We start from the raw sequence: 17385 nt of genomic DNA, 5'->3' as shown, positions 1-17385 counted from the left end.
ACCGTTAAGTGAGATCATACAGTATTTATCTTTCTCTGTTTGACTTATTTCACTTAGCATACTGCCCTCGAGGTCCATCCATGTGCTATCACACATGCCTGTCTTTCTCATGACTGAACAGTAATCTGTTGTATGTACACACCACATCTTCTTTATCCATTCATCTTTGGATGGACACTTAGCTGTTTCCATATCTTGGCTGTTGTGAACAATGGTGTGATAAATGTTCCTCCCCCGTCCACCTGTAGATGTCTACTTGTTCAGCGGGTAGCAAAGCAGTTGCTTGTATGCTGTCTTACAGAGGTTTAGTTATGTTTATTTATAGTTCCTGTCATCCAGAATAGAGTTCAGAGGGCTAGGCCAGGAGACAATTCCCCCAAACATACTGTTTTCAGAAGTGCCCCAACCTCTAAGGTAACTTGTATTACTTGGAGTCCTTCTCTTCACTCAAACTCATACAGCGGACTTCTGGTGGAAAGTTCCTATACTGATGTCTCCCTTGTCACCCTGACCCTTCTCCTGGTGGCACCCTCAGCCTTTCCGCTCACTTCAAAATGTGGTAGTAATGGTTTTGAGCAGGAATTGGCCAACTATGGCCCCCGGGCCAACAACAACACACAACCTGTTTTTGTACAAGCTTCAAGTTAAGAATGTTTTCTACATTTTTAAAGGATTGAAAAAGTAAAAAACAAAGATTATTTCATGACACATGAAAATCATATGAGATTCAAATTTCACGTCTACAAATAAAGTTTTATTGGAAAACGGCCCCATTCATTTGTTCACGTATTGTCTATGGGTATTTTCCTGTTCTAATTACAGAGTGGAGTGGTTGCAACAGAGACCAGATGGCCTGAAAATCTAAAATATATATATGGGCCCCTTATAGCAACGGTTCACTGACTCCTGGTTCAGAGCATGGACCCTGGAGCCAGTCTGCTCAGGGTTTGAATTTCGTTCTGACACTAACTTATGATGTGGGCAATATCTTAGCATGTTCTGGGCCATGCTTTCCACATTTGTAAGGGGGGAGGATGAAAATAGTTTGATTTATCTCATTAGCTTGTGTGAGGATTAAACAAGTTGATTTAGAATAGTGCCAGGCACAGGCCGTGAATATTAATTATTATTGTTACACTACAGCTGGTAACCATGGAAAATCTATCTGGTGTTAAATAAAAATTCTAGATCGAATGTGTGTTTCTTAACTGACCATGAAGTAATAGGAAGACAAATCTGCTGACTATGACAGTCACTTAAACAATATAGTCACAGTGTCACTGTTACCAAGCGGCTGCAGAATGAAACTTCACTCTTGTCCCAAATAAAGGTCAAATTTAGGCATTTAATTTCCTGGTTTCCTACAGCATCCAGGAATCTCAGCAACCAAGTGGTTTTCTTTTGTTTATTTTATTTTGAAGAAGGTTGAATAAAACTTTCCATTTTTTAATGGTCCTCTATAGTAATTTTTCCATGTAAAATATAATTTTATATAGTTGTATTATGGCATATACAATTTAATTATTTTTTACTTAAGCTTACATTATAATTTTTTCACATTGCTTCTTAGTTCCCACCATCTCTTGTTTTAAAGAGTTTAAGGAAGACAGATTTTCAAGTTCATATAGGAACTTTTCAAGATACATCTATAAGCAAAGTTTTGAAAACTCAGGTGGTTTTCATTGCTTCTCACCTACGTATTGATCCAATTTTCATCAGACTGATGACTTTGAATTGCTCATGTCATTGGTTTCTCCCAAAGGTGATCTTGGAGCATATTTCGATATTTGCAGCAACGAGCATTCGTTTTAGAGGGTTTTTTTTTTTTTTTAGATTTTATTTATTTATTCGACAGAGATAGAGACAGCCAGCGAGAGAGGGAACACAAGCAGGGGGAGTGGGAGAGGAAGAAGCAGACTCCTAGCGGAGGAGCCTGATGTGGGGCTCGATCCCACAACGCCGGGATCACGCCCTGAGCCGAAGGCAGATGCTTAACCGCTGTGCCACCCAGGCGTCCCAGCAACGAGCATTCTAGAAACAAACTAAAGGCTTTTTGCTGTATTCATGAAGAGGGTTCCCAAGCATAAATCTTGCAGCGATGGGGATGAGGATATGACTGGCATTAGAACACCGACCATCATTTCTCACTCAGCAGAGAAACAGGACCTACAAAGCCACATGGCAGAGGCAAGAACAGACCCAAAGATGCTTACCAGACAAATCATTTGGGGGGCAAAGAGTAGATAGTGAGTTTGTAGGGTACAATTTTTAAAAAAATTGCTCCTAGGGGTGTGGAGGTCAGTTCCTTCGTCCCATTTGGCTCACAGGTCCCAAATAACCATGCATCGCCCTGCACCTGACCTACATACAACCACCTTGTCCTAAAGCATTTGCCCTTGAAAGACCTTAAAGTGGTGGTTAGAGCCAATTACGTTTTTCCTCTATTTTGGGGGGGGTGCATTCTAGCAGCTACATTCACTCATATGTAGGCTCAAAGAATGAGCCTCTTCTACCTAGAAAAAAAAAGAGACGCTTTTTAAGCAGAATCCATAACTTCCCTCAGAGAAGCAATCAAGTCAGCGCAAAATAAACCTGGTAATCAATGGAGGAAGTGAAGCTCTTGCCAGTTACCCTCACATGCATCTATTCTCTTAGGCATTGTAAGGGATAGCCACAATTTTCATGTCAAACTAGCCTCCAAATTCATGTATCCTCATTTCTTTCTCCAAGGCACCTTCAAGCAGAGTGTGCTGGTGCATAAATATGTTTGTATTTGTGTAGATTTTGGAGTCTGAATATCTCTGGTTGTGAGGTATGCTTACTGTTTCTTCTGAAAAGATATCAGAGGAAAGAGCAAGTGGTATTTCTGGGAATCCTGCTCTTATTCCACCCACCCATCTAGTTGACTCCCTAATTCTCAGCCTCATTTTAATAAAAGACATTGAGTAGCTCTGCGTTTATGATTTAAATGGACTTTCAAATTGGGATTTAACCATCTGATATAACAAAGTGGGCGGACTTCAGTCTTCAGAGGGAAAAGAATAAACATACCGAAAGCTGTAATTAAAATTTTGCCTTTGCCTCCAACCCTCTTCATGCAACTATTGTCAAACTTGAAATATCCAGTGCCCAAATTCCAACCTCAGGTTTTACAAAAAGTGGTAGGGGGTGGCAGCTGAAAACATTCCAGAAAAGGCAGCTGAAATGATTTTGGTAGAAATCCAGATCCGCCGGATGAGCATGAACACGCTGACGTGTATTAAATTCAGAATGTACCGGAGGTTAGAGACCATTGGTCAATTTCCTTGAACAGAGGGGGTTAAAATAACTTTGTGAAGCCCGCATTCTAGAACGCAAATGCTTCAGCTCCTAACGGTCCACGTGGAGGCATCACCGAGGAAGGTATGACCAAGTAGGCCCTAAAGAAATAAGAAAGAAAAACTTCAATACAGAACAATTGGGTATATTTACCAGTTACTCAAGCCCCCAACCTTAGAGTCATCCTTGACCCATCTTGTCTCTCACACCCAGGGATGAGATCCAAGGTCTCTGGGGCCTGAAGCATATATAGTAAAGATCTTAAGAAAAGACACACACACACACACACACACACACACACACACACACACACACACACACACGCGGGTTTTTTTTTTCTTTGCAAACTTTCCAGAAACATAAGCTAATGAAAGTGTCCAGAAGCCTCACAGTAAATTCCCCTCTGTGCACACTGCGCTCCTGTTGGTTCTGCCTTCAGTATATGTAAGAATCCAGCCTCTTTTCCATCTCTCCCCTACCATCCTGGACCCAACTACTTTCATTTCTTGCTTGAACTACTGAAATATTACTATGTCTTCCCTTGGGCCTTTGTAGTCTGTTCGTCCCACAGGCAAGCAAATTAGATTGTGTCCTCGGTTGGCTTAAAACCCTCCAACTTCGTCTTCTGTTGTACTCTGTAAGTCCTTACAGTGCCTTTCAGGGTGCCACTCTATCTGGCCACCCTGTGCCTCTTGGACCAAGTTTGCTCCTCACTCACCTCTTACTGACCAGGATTCCTTGCAGTTTTGGGAACCTGCTAAACATGCCTCCAGGCTTCTGCATTTGTCATTCCTGTTATCCAGAATACTTTCCCCTGGAATCCGTACTTCTGTCTGGTCTTACACTTCAATGTCACCTTCGCAGACCACCCAGTATAAAACAGCAGCAGCCTGTCCCCCCAGACATCCTCTCTTCCCTGCTTTGCATTTGTCTCTACATGCTCAGTGTCATGTGGCATATCTTTGTTTGTTTTACTCTCCTCTTCCAGACTGCAGGCTCTATGACGGTAGGGATTTTACTGTATTCACTGCTGCGATCCATTCTTACAACAGTGCCTAACGTTTGTGGAAAGAAGAGATTATCTAGCCTGGGTCATTAGGTTAATCATGATGTCATTGGCAGGGAAAGAAAAAATATATTCAGGGAGATGGTGGAATGCCTTCATGCCTTCTGGATGTTAAGTCTAAAGTGACAGATTCTTAAATTATCACTATATGCTGTAAATAAATACCTATTTTTGATGGAGAAGAAAGTGAGTGCTAGGAGTAACCCGCCTAGAACAGGACCTTTTTTTTTTTTTACATTTTTTATTTTATTTTTTAAAATATTTTTTTATTATGTTAGTCACCATACAGTACATCCCTGGTTTTTGATGTAACGTTCGATGATTCATTAGTTGCGTATAACACCCAGTGCACCATGCAATACATGCCCTCCTTACTACCCATAACCAGCCTATCCCATTCTCCCACCCCCCTCCCCTCTGAAGCCCGCAGTTTGTTTCTCAGAAGTTGTGGTCCATACACACGTAGTAAAAGGGAGTGAAACTTGACTGGAGAATTCGTGCATTGTAACTTTAGTAACTTTTGTAAAACCAGATATGAAATTAAAAAAAAAAAAGCATGAGAGACTATGGACTCTGAGAAACCTTTTTTTTTTTTAATTTCATATCTGGTTTTACAAAAGTTACTAAAGTTACAGTGCACGAATTCTCCAATCAAGTTTCACTCCCTTTTACTACGTGTTTATCTTTCATGTTCCAAATAGGCAAGGAAAATTTCACAGACTGCAAGGACAAAACAATTTCTTTCAAGAGGTATTTTCTCAAACCGTGAACACAAATCGGCTGGTCATTTACTCTGAGATTTTACTTCTGTGGGTCAGGTAGCAAAACGTTCCTCCCCTTCACTCCTCAACTGGGGGTCTCTAATCCCATCTTCATTTCCCAGGTCTCTCCAGGAAGAAGTGAGTTCCAGGAGGGGTTTCAGAGGGCTCCAACAAGAGCCTTCTGCAGTTCAAAGGAGCAGTCCCTGGATTTGGCTGTTGGTCAAAGGATGCAATCAGTGAAGGAGAGAAGACTGGACGTGCCCTGTCCCCGTCTCCGCCTCCGCGGGGATGCTCTTTAGGCTGCTGGTCTCTTGGAAAAGGGGGGTCTTGGGGCGAACTTTCCCCTGGAGCATAAGGGTGTGCATTTCTCCAGCTGGGGAGGAGTCCCGGTGTTTGGGGGGTACAGGATGTCCAAGTTAAGGCTCTCTAAAGAATTTTTCCCAACGGATCTCCCCCAGGAAACTGACACTTCTGAGGAGCTTTTCTCCCTCGCATCAGGTCTCTATTTACCCAAAGAGTAAATGAGCCTGTTTTGAAAGCTATAAAAGGTGGCGCGGGGGGATCACGTCTGCCCTGGAGTCCGGCTTCCGGCTCTCTCAGTGTCAGTTAAAGCTCCAGGGGGTGAACGCAGTTGTCAACTGCTCATTCATTCAACAAATATTTATTGAGCGCCCGCTGAGTGCCAGGCACTGGGGGTGCCCGGGCCCCAGTAGCAACTTAAGAATTTATACTCGTTCCCCCAGAGGCGCGGCGCACAGTGGGAGCGACCCCGCACTCCTCGCCCACCCGCAGCTCCCCTGGGTGTGTCCCGCGCCTCCAGCGCTGCCCTCCCGACGCCCCCCGGGATCCAACCTCGAGGGTTTAACCCGGGGGAGGAAGGCGGGGGGGGGGGGGGGCGGCGCCAAACACTCAAAGGAAAAAAACCTGAGCCCAGTCGGCCCTGGGAAACCGCTCCCGGGAAGCACGCGAGGCGAACCCAGGAGAGCGCAGCGCCCCGGGGCGGGCGGGAGAGGCCGGCGCCCGCGGGTCGGGGCGGGGAGGCGGCCCCGGCGGGAGGAGGGCGCGGCCCGCGGCAGGGGCTGGGGCCGCGCCGCAGGGAGGGGCGCGCGACGGCGGGGCTGCCCGGCCCAGCAGGTGACCGCGGGCCGGGGCGGAGCAGGAGCAAATCCGCGCGCGCGGCGCGGCGGGGAGACGGCTCGCGGGGTCGGCGAAGTTTGCCGGAACACGGCGGAGGAGCCCGAGCCGTGCAGGAGCGCGGCACGGCGGCTGCCGGGGACGCAGGAGCTGTAGCCGCCGCAGCCGCCGCTGCGGGGCGACGTCGCCGCCATGGCCAGCTGGATCCCGACCAAGAGGCAGAAGTACGGGGTTGGTGAGTGCTCGCCCCACCCCGCCCGCGCCCTGCTGCCGCGAAGTTCGCGGGAGCGGCCCTGCCTTGGGCAAAGTTGGGTGGCGGACGCCGGGCCGCTGGGTACCCGCGCTGCCCGGCACCGGTTTCGGCTCCCGCTGCCCTCGCGGGCTCAAGCAGAGCTCAACTCCCGCAGCGGCAGTTCCCGGTTGGGGACGTCCCTCCGGGTTTGGGGAATCCGAGTGCACTCGGGCTCCGGGACTGGTAATTGGGCTCCAGAACCCAGAGCTCCAGCGCTTTGCATGGTGGGAACGTCAAAAGATGAGCGCTCGCTTGCTATTCATTCATTTGGGGCACCGGGCCTGGGTGCTCGCCTTTCTCCTCCCCATCCTTGGGGTTTCATTGAGTAGTTGTAATCGGCCGCCGTCGGCGGATTGCGGGTTGCCGCTCGCGGACCCGGGGCTTTCTGCCTTCCCTCTTCCTGGGTTCTCTCTGATGTCCCAAAGTGAGGGTTTGGCGGGAGAAAGCCGCCCGCCCCCCTTTCCTCCCAGGGACTGGGACCCTGCTAACAGTTATAAACTGAATGGGAAACTGAAGTCGTGGGGTGGAGGTGATGGAAGAGACATGAAGTGTGTGACCAGGCAACGGGGGTGGTTGCGCTGGGGGCTGATTGTGCAAACACCCTCGTCGCTAACGGAGCGTGTATGAGACGGTGTAAGACTGCCTTCCGAGCCCCGAGTTTCGTCGTGGGATAACATGAGGATTTTTTTTTTTAAAGATTTTATTTATTTATTTGACAGAGATAGAGACAGCCACCGAGAGAGGGAACACAAGCAGGGGGAGTGGGAGAGGAAGAAGCAGGCTCCTAGCGGAGGAGCCTGATGTGGGGCTCGATCCCATAACGCCGGGATCACGCCCTGAGCCGAAGGCAGACGCTTAACCGCTGTGCCACCCAGGCGCCCCAACATGAGGATATTTTGTTAAGAAAACTGTGACAGGTCCTGGCCAGGCCCTTGGCATTCCTAGCAGCCCTCCTGGAAGAACCCCCACCACCCGCGGAGGGATTGTTGTTGTGTTGTTTTGCATCGGAAACACTGGATGTGCCTGGTTTTGACCCGGGTGAAAAACCATGGCCCTTGCACCTTTTAACCAGGAGCGAGGTTGCAGAGGTCTCCTGGAAAGACTGCCTTAAGTCCGGCGATTACAAGGGCAAGTAGACTTCCTGGCGGTTCCCTAGAATAAACAACAGTTGTGTGTGTTGAGAATTTTATCACTTCCTCTCAGGTTCATTCACTGGGCCCATTTGTAATTTAATCTTTTACTTTCGTCCCTTTCCTGCCCCCATTTTCCCTCCGAGCTTCAGTTAGGAGTGGTCCCTGAACCTCTTCCGTGCTTCTGCGTTTTCTGTCAGTGGAGTTCTTTCAGAGATACTCTTAACATCCTCTGGGTGCTTTTTACCTCTGTAACCGCGAGTCAGTTAAACCAACAACCAGACCCTTTTACATTTACTATAGTATTCTTGATTGTGACCCTTTATGTATGTATGTATCTGTGTATATAATAATATATATTGTATATACATAATTCCTTGTTTTCCCTCTGCTCCAAAAAGCTTGTTTCCTCTTAAATTTTATTTAGAATCCTTGCACTCTCCTGTGGCTACAACTCAGAAATGAGTAGGCGTTTCTTCTGCCTCAGACTACCTGGTCCTGGGGCTTCAGGCAGGTGCCAGCACTAGCCAGTAGTTATGGAAGTGAAATGGTCTAAGATAGAGGGAATCCATTTCTTTATTTTTGAGCATTTCAGAGTACTACTAAATTAAAGCATATTTAGCAATGCCTAATCATTAATTACTACTTACAAAGTTTAATTTTATCAGTTTTAATTTTAACAGGATCCAAAACTATTATGACTTTTGTGTAGTTAATGCAAGCATACCCCCAATATGGTTTTAATTGCCATAGTCATAGGAGCAAGTATGACATGTTTTCTTTTTAATATACTTTTTTTTTTCTATTCTGGGGTCAGGTTCCCCCGTTATTTATCATCAGTCGAGAAAGGTATTTGAATTACATTTCCAGGGCATAGGTGGTAGCAAAATGGCCCCAGGATGTAATTTGGCACACTTATTTTACTAGACACAATAGATTCTGATTAATCTTGGCTTGACAAAAGGACCCACTGTTAGGACAGATTAGCTGAGGAGATAAATCACCATTGTTTTTTTTTTTTTAAGATTTTATTTATTTATTCGACAGAGATAGAGACAGCCAGTGAGAGAGGGAACACAAGCAGGGGGAGTGGGAGAGGAAGAAGCAGGCTCATAGCAGAGGAGCCTGATGTGGGGCTCGATCCCAGAACGCCGGGATCACGCCCTGAGCCGAAGGCAGACGCTTAACCGCTGTGCCACCCAGGCGCCCCAACCATTGTTTATCCCTAAAACTCACTGTTGTTCCTAACACCTCCCTGCTTGGAAGCCTTCATTGGCCTACAGGGTAAAGTCTAAATTGAGCCCAATTTTCAAGGTTAAGATAATCTGGTTCAACCTATCTCCACCAACCTTATCTCTCCTGGCTTCTTTCTTGAACTCACCAGTGCCGACACTGCCCTTCCTTGCTCTTGCGCCATGTGCAATGGCGAGTCTCTCCTTTGAGACTTTGCTCTCTTGTGCCTGTCCCCTGTCCAGAGTGCCCTCCCACTTCTCCATCCCCCCAATCCGGCCTTTTCCTCAGGGCTCAAATCCATTGCCATTACTTCCCCAGATTTGGTATGAACCAGACCTTCCCAAACCTTTACGCCTGTCCTCACAGTCACTACATTGTGCCATCCTTTGTTACTTACCCTTTTATCCTTGGGTTCACTGAATCAGGTTATGGTTCTGTATTCCTGTCACAGTACTAGGCATAGAGCGTGTCTTCAGTAACCGCTTGTCCTTGGTGTTGAGGTGACATTCTAAAGCCCTAACCTAATTTCTGTGATGATTTAATGCAGTTCCTCTCCCACCCCCCCAACCCTCCATTCACCACCATTTGAGTTTTATTTTGTTTAGTTAAGTGCAGAAAGTGAGAGCCTTCACTCTGTCTTCATGTTTGCAAGTAAAAAGAGACAGACAGAGAGAGAGAGAGAGAGAGAGAGAGATGTGCTGTTGAGAAAATAAGGAAGCATAGAGTAGAAAGACTCACTTAAACAGAATTAGGAAAATTGGCTTGTTGGACTTTTGGGAGGATAGTAATCACTTACGAGTGTCTGTTGGTCAGATTGCGTTTCTGGGTGAAGGAAGCCATATGGTAGCCATTTTGAAGCATTTCAATGACTCACAGCTACTCTGTGTGAGGGTAGGGCTTTGATCTCAATTTGAATTTTGCTAAGTGAAGCTAGCAGTCTCTACTCATATTATCTTGGTGCCACTATTGGTTGCTCCTGACGTAGCCCAGATTTTTCTATGGGGACTGAGATGCAATCTGTCTGGGCTTTCTTGGTTATTAAACATAGCTGTGTTGGCTCAATCTCTAGCATTTAGAAGGGCCTAAATGACCCATGTGTGTTTTCTGTGTTATCAAGGGAGAGAAGCAGTAGATTTGCTTCTTTAAAGTTCTAGTCCATTCATATCCCAGTGTGAAGTGCTCCCTGCCAAGTGCTTAGAATAAAGTGCTCTTCCTATAGCCATGGAAAATTCCCTTTCCTCCTTCCTTTTTCTTTTTTCTTTCTTTCTTTCTTTCTTTCTTTCTTTCTTTCTTTCTTTCTTTCTTTCTTTCTTTCTTTCTTTCTTTTTCTTTCTTTCTTTCTTTCTTTCTTCTTTACTTTCTCTCTTTCTCTCACTCTTTCTTTCTTTCTTGATTTTTTTCTGTTTGAGGATATGAGGGTACAATCACTTTTATTTAGATTTAAAGCAAATGTTAGTGGTATATATCCAGGTTACTCTTCTGATGATTGGAAACATTTATGTTTAAGTCTGCACCCAAACAAGCTATTTATATCAATAACAGCCCCAGACTATGTTGATGGTTGATTTTTTTTTTTTGCAAAATAGTTCATTATTGCTTATTTGTGATCTCTACTGTTATAATGTGATAAAAGATAGTGTGGGAGAATCTTTGCTTTCTGTTTGATTCTGCTAGGCCCCATTAATCTGAATGCATTTAGCTTGGTAGAGTAGATTCTCGAATGCTGGTGTAAAAATTGAAAGCAGACCCTTGTAGCTCTTTGTTAATGCATTCAGGTGTGCTGTGGGTTCCCGTCCAGCTCTTGGGGGGAGGATCTCAGAATAATCTCTAGTATTACTAGTCCAGTTTCCCTTTAAAGAGAAGAACTTAGTGTCTAAAGAGGTAAAGTGAATTGCTTAACACAAGGTAATCTTTTGACTACATGAACTCCCTTGGTCATCTGGTTAAGCCAGTGGATCCCTTCCTTAGAATAATGATTTTAAATACACAAAGTCAACTCTGAAGGATTGAAAATGAAACCCAGTTGTATTGAAATACAGCTGTCAAGATATTTTTCAAAATTTGTGATATTGTAATATACGTGCTTATCTGTGCACTAGATACCAAGATCTCCTGGCAGGTCTAATAACTACCGTACTTTTGAATTAGTGATGAGCATGTATGATTTTCTTAAGATATCTGCAGTAACTGTGAAATGATATGAAAATACCTATGATTTCAGTTTGGTACAAGTGGGGGGTCTATTGCCTGTTGTCATAATTAAGGTACATGCTGAGGGTTAGAAAATAGAGATGTATTTTTTTCCCTTTTCAAGTCCATGGATCTCTGAATTTGAGCACAGACTAAAAATCCTTGGCTGAAGATCACACGGCAGATTAATTACTGAACCAGAGTAAGCAGCAGTAGTAAGTAACCCTTGTTGATCAGCTGTCTACAGAGGCAGGGTGCTGCTAGATATTGTACAGCTGATGAAGAAGTCTTTGCCCTAATGTGTTCTTGTTCTAATAACATCGAGGCTAAGAACAAAGGGCAGAGAGAAGTAATATTTATTATGAATTTACTTTGTTTTACAAAACCCTTTAATTCAGTATGTTCCAGGTACATGTGGGGGTTGTGGAGACATTTTCAGTGAGCCCATGAGATTGAAAACTTTTTTGGCTATGATGCTAAGATGTTATCGGCCTGTTTCACTCTACCCTCTCTTGAGTATATGGTTTCCCAGAGCCTGCATGAAGTGTGATATCACAGCAGATTGAACGCCGAAGTCGATGGGAGAACCCAGTTGCCTTTCATGAAGGTAGACATTAAAGAGATTTACGAAGATGCAAAGCAGTGCCTCTCCTAAGTGGTTTTGTTTGGAGAAGTGTTTTTTTTTTTAATGATTTTTTATTAGATTATGTTAGTCACCATACAGTACATCCCCGGTTTCCGATGTAAGGCTCGATGATTCATTAGTTGTGTATAACACCCAGTGCTCCATGCAATACGTGCCCTCCTTACTACCCATCACCGGTCTATCCCATTCCCCCACCCCCCTCCCCTCTGAGGTCCTCAGTTTGTTTCTCATAGTCCATAGTCTCTCATGCTTCATTCCCCCTTGTGATTACCCCCCCTTTCTTTATCCCTTTCTTCCCCTACCGATCATCCTAGTTCTTATGTTCCATAGATGAGAGAAATCATATGATAGTTGTCTTTCTCTGCTTGACTTATTTCACTTAGCATTATTGGAGAAGTGTTTTTATTTGGAAAAATACATATTCACAAAAAACATGCATTGGGTTTATTATGATTATTTTATTATTTATTTAAATTTTTAAAAACTTTTATTATTTGAGAAAGAGTGTGCAAGAAGGGGGAGGAGCAGAGGGAGAAGAACGAGCAGACTCCACCCTGAGCATGGAGCCCAAGGTGGGGCCTGATCACAGGACCCGGAGATCATACCCTGAGCTGAAATCAAGAGTCGGTCACTCAACCAACTGAGCCACCCAGGTGCCCCATGATTATTTTATTTTTAAGATTTTATTTATTTATTTGAGAGAAAGAGAGCACAAGTGGAGGAGGAGGGGGGGAGGGGGGAGGGGGAGGCAGAAGCAGACTCCCTGCTGAGCAGGGAGCCCCCTATGAGGCTCCATCCCAGGACGCCAAGATCTTGACCTGAGCCAAAGTCAGCTGCTTAACTGACTGAGCCACCCAGGCGCCCCTATTATGATTATTTTAAATTAGTTAAGTAAAAAAGTATAAAATGTCTCGGTTTTACTTTCTAATATGGTAAATAGTGACAGATGGAACCCAGATAAACAAAATCTCTTTGAGAGTCTCGTAACTTTTAAGAGTATAAAGGGGTTCCAAGACCAAAAAGTTTCAGCTTTGCTTCTCTACCTGCTATTTCATTAAATTGAGATAATGCTGTAGTTCTCATCTATCGTCCCCTTTCCCAGATAAGACAACTGAGGCTCACAGAGGGTACGTTTTTCATCTATGGCTGTATAATCTTACTCTCAAGCCAAAACTCTACTCCATATGTTTCCCCAGACTTTAGTTGTTCGTTGTCACCTTGATCTCTGCCGTGTCCAGGTGACCTTGTGAAGCAGCTTCATGCCTGATTCCAACCCGTTTGCCTGGTCTGTTTCCTAGTTCATCTTCTATGTTGCGACCTTTTTTTTTTTTTGTCTTTACTGAAAACAATTATTGCAAAAGAAAATCCTACATTCCTACCACTAAAGGAGAACCAGTATCACATGTCATAGGAAAGAGCAACTATAAAAATAACACCAACAAAAATAAAACAGCAGTGTACTGGAGTCTGGCTAGAATCTGGTACCTGTCAAGCCATTTCTCTATTAAAGAGCAAGGATGATGCCCAACTCCAGCGTTCTCTCTGTTGTAATGTAGATCCCTGTGATTGGTGGAAGTTAATATTCTGTAAAGTAGCTGGGAACACTGACTTAGGGAATACTGAGCCATCGCTCCTAGGCGAAATTCAAGGTCAGGTTGCTGTGAGCCTCTGGTCACATTTTCATCAACTGGTCAGTACATAACCTTATTTTATGTGTCTTCCGTGTAAGGTTTAAAGACTTTATTTATTTATTTATTTATTTATTTATTTATTTATTTATAAAGATTTTATTTATTTATTTATTTATTTATTTATTTATTTATTTATTTATTTATTTGACGGAGAGAGAGACAGCCAGTAAGAGAGAGGGAACACAGGCAGGGGGAGTGGGAGAGGAAGCAGCAGGCTCCCAGTGGAGGAGCCTGATGTGGGGCTCGATCCCAGGGCTCTGGGGTCACGCCCTGAGCCGAAGGCAGATGCTTAACCACTGAGCCACCCAGACACCTCTTTGGCAGTCCTTCGACATTGGTTTATAGGTAGCATCCAGCATACCTCAGGAATCATGGGCTTTTATTTTTAAGTTTAAAAATGTTATATGCAAGTAATGAATCATGGAACTTTACATCAAAAACTAGGGATGTATTGTATGGTGACTAACATAATAAAAAATATTATTTTTTAAAAAAAGTAAGAGGTTAAAAAAAATGTGCTTTGGACATCAGGCGAAGAAATGACTTTGAGGCAGAGATTTGGGTAAGCAAGGGAAAGCAGAGGATGGTTGTGTTAATTTTATTTTTGCAAGTGATGTCCAGGCCGTGTGCTCCGGCAGTCGGGACTCAAACGATTGTCTGAATTACTGGCAGCCAGTTCCCAAGCAAGAGACGAAAGTGGTCTTTGTCTTTCCCAAAGCTCTGTGCCATCGCAAAGCTGCTGTTGTTCCAGTGGCTTTATAGTCATGGATCCACGTTTCCAGATTGTGCCATTTTCTCCTACTTTCCCATACCCCATTAAACTCGGGGACTGCCCATGTCAGATACAGTAGTTGGACCCCTTGGAAGCCCTCTCTCTCTAAGAATCCTAGGCATCCATTCTTTATCTTGTCAAATAACTTGAGGAAAAGAGATCGGAGCAGAGATTCATTCCCTCTTGAAGATAGCTCTTGGCTGACTCAGCCAAGGTGCGTAAGAATGCATCCTGCTGACCGGTTTGTTACATGTGTACCTGGGACAGGATGTGCCGTACTTTGTCTGTACTTTCTCTGAGCCTGGAGTGATAGGGCTCTCCCTCCCCAGACTTTCCTGCTGGAGACTGGTTATAAGTCATAAATCTGAGTTACAGAATCTGACAGCTTTGCCTTTTTGTGTGTAGAATCAAAATATTAAGGGCTAGAGTCTATACGTATCCCTTCATAGCTAACATCCTTGTATATTGGAAAAATATGCCGCAGAGGCATAAAGTGATTAACCAGAGTCATGGGTCTACTAGCAGATTTGTTTCAGCCTATTGTCTTCTGGCTGCTTCCTCTCTCTTTATAACCAGACAGAGCAAGTTTCTTTATACGCCTACTTAGGGGTCTGACAAGTAATTGAACCCCACGCAGTCCTAACGGGAAAATGTCTGTCTTCCCTGGGTTTTTTCTAGGTGGAGGTTTGTTATAAAGAAGATCCAGCTATCAAATCATCTTCTCCCCCCCCCTTATTGAAATATCATTGACATATAACATGATGGCAAGTTCACTTGTACAGTGTCAAGTGTCTAGAATGTGAAATGATCACCACGTTAAGTCTAGTTAACATCCATAAGCACACATCGTTATAAAGTTTTCCTGGTGATGGAGACCTTTTTTTTTTTTTAAGATTTATTTATTTATTTTAGAGAGAAATAGCATGAGTAGGAGGGGCAGAGGGAAAGGCAGAGGGAGAGAGAGAGTCTCAAGCCGACTCCACACTAAGCATGGAGCCCGAGGTGGCTCGATCCCGTGATCCTGAGATCACAGCCTGAGCTGAAACCAAGAGTTGCACGGGTAACCAACTGCGGCACCCAAGCGCCCCGTGATGAGGACTTTTAAAGGCTAATTTCAACTTTCAAATAGACAGTACAGTATTATTAACTGTAGTCATTAGGCTGTACACTACATCCCCAGGACTTACTTATTTTAGAATTGGACTTTTAAAGGCTAATTTCAACTTTCAAATAGACAGTACAGTATTATTAACTGTAGTCACTAGGCTGTACATTACATCCCCAGGACTTACTTATTTTAGAATTGGAAATTTGTACCTTTCGATCGCCACCCATCCCCCACCTCTGGCAGCCACCAATCTGTTCTATCTATGAGTTCCATTTTTGGGTTTTTTTTTTTTTTTGCTTACAATCCACATGTAAGTGATATCAGACAATATTTGTCTTTCTCTCTCTGTCTTCTTTCACTTAGCATAATCCTGCAAATGGCAGGATTTTCTTCTTTTTTATGGGTGAATAATATTCCGGTGTGTCTGTATCACATTTTCTTTATCCATTCATCCATCAGTGGACGCTTAGCTTGTTTCCAAATCTTGGCTATTTTAAATAATGATGCATGAAACATGGAGGTGCAGCTATCTTTTCAAGTTAGTGTTCCTTTGAATAAATACCCAGAAGGGGGATTGATGGATTAGATGGTAGTTCTATTTTTAATTTTTGAGGAAACTCCATACTGTTTTCCATACTAGCTGCACTAATTTACATTCCCATCAACTGACACAAGACTTTCCTTTGCTCCATATCCTCACTAATACTTGCTTCTTGTCTTTTTAATAATAACGTTCTAAAAGATTTGCGGTGATATCTCATTGTGGTTTTGATTTGTGTTTCCCTGATGATTCGTGACATTGGACATCTTTTCATGTGTCTCTGGGGCATGTGTCTTTGGAAAAATGTCTGTTCATATCTTCTTCCCATTTCTAATTTGGATTTTTTTTTTGCTACTGAGTTTATGATTTCTTTCTATATTGGATAACTCCTTATCAGATAGGTGATTTGCAGATATTTTCTTTCATTTGGTAGGCTGCCTTTCCGTTTTGTTGACGGTTTTCTTTGCTGTTCACCTTCCCCTTTTTAAGAGTTCTGGGAAGGAAGGATGTTTTGAAGGTTTGAGCCTGCAAAGTAGAAGTCACGCTGTGGGTTCCATGGTGGTCATGTTTCAGGCCTGCTATGGGCCCAGTGGTCTTTGGTCCATGGTATTGACATAATGTCAGTCGCCCAGCACCATGGTATTGAAATAATGTCAGTCGCAAAATTAATAAGTAGTGTGACAGTCTTACAACTTTACAGGCATGTTTGAGAATGAATATTACTATGGTTTACCGAGTGTTGATGGGTGAAGGAGAGGTCATGTATCGATCATAAAGGATTATAATATTGACCTGGAAGTGAGAGAACGTTGGTCTTTTTTTAGACCTGTATTTTGAGCAAAATAGTGATGCTTTATTCAGAACACTTAAGCTAGGAGAAGTCTGAGCAAGGCTCCCTGCTGTCGTGGGGGATGCCAGTCCTCCTGCACTGTTCTGATGGGAAGGGGCAGTGGGCAGTTCGATACTGGGAGGATATGCTCCCTCATCTCAGGCCGAGAGCTACTGTGGACTTCGTATTGGAACACACTCCTCCTAGAACAGGGCTGGCGTCCGTCTACCTGGTTTCTGAGCTCTCCAGCCAGGCTTTGAGCTCCCTTATGAACAGAAGCAAATAAACAGAGAAGGCTTGCCCCCCACATCATGACAGCGTGATTCATTTTAGTTTTTCCATCTCACAGGATTGTGAGGCATAGTTTCTATGAACTTCCATGCTTGTATATCTTTTCTCAATCAGTGGGTACTCGAAGCATAGTTACACATTTATTGTCTTTGAAAAAGGAATCCAAAGGCTCAGAAAATGTTGGGAACTTTGGTATAAGCGTAATTCTAATGTGCCGTGTCTTATAAGAATACTGTATGTGCCGTATCATTGTGGTCTGAAAGATCCAATTAAAATTGGTATAACCTTGGGGCGCCTGGGTGGCACAGTGGTTGGGCGTCTGCCTTCGGCTCAGGGCGTGATCCCGGCGTTACGGGATCGAGCCCCACATCAGGCTCCTCCAC

General features: G+C 44.1%; 1 protein-coding gene across 1 annotated transcript in view; it reads left to right on the top strand.

The window, feature by feature from the left end:
- The first annotated feature begins 3204 nt into the window (after positions 1–3204).
- The window catches only part of LOC148107424 (small G protein signaling modulator 1-like), a 60163-nt gene continuing 45982 nt past the window's right edge, over positions 3205–17385 (top strand). The window contains 2 exon segments of the mRNA XM_087857152.1: positions 3205–3281; positions 6305–6514. Coding sequence (XP_087713278.1) covers positions 3205–3281; positions 6305–6514 — 287 coding nt within the window.

This window comes from Ursus americanus, chromosome 30, assembly GCF_024610735.1.
Source record: "Ursus americanus isolate L20-20 chromosome 30, mUrsAme1.1.p, whole genome shotgun sequence".
Classification (NCBI taxonomy): Eukaryota; Metazoa; Chordata; class Mammalia; order Carnivora; family Ursidae; genus Ursus; species Ursus americanus.
The sequence above is the reverse complement of the archived record's forward strand: the minus strand, read 5'-3'. Positions and strand labels throughout refer to the sequence as shown.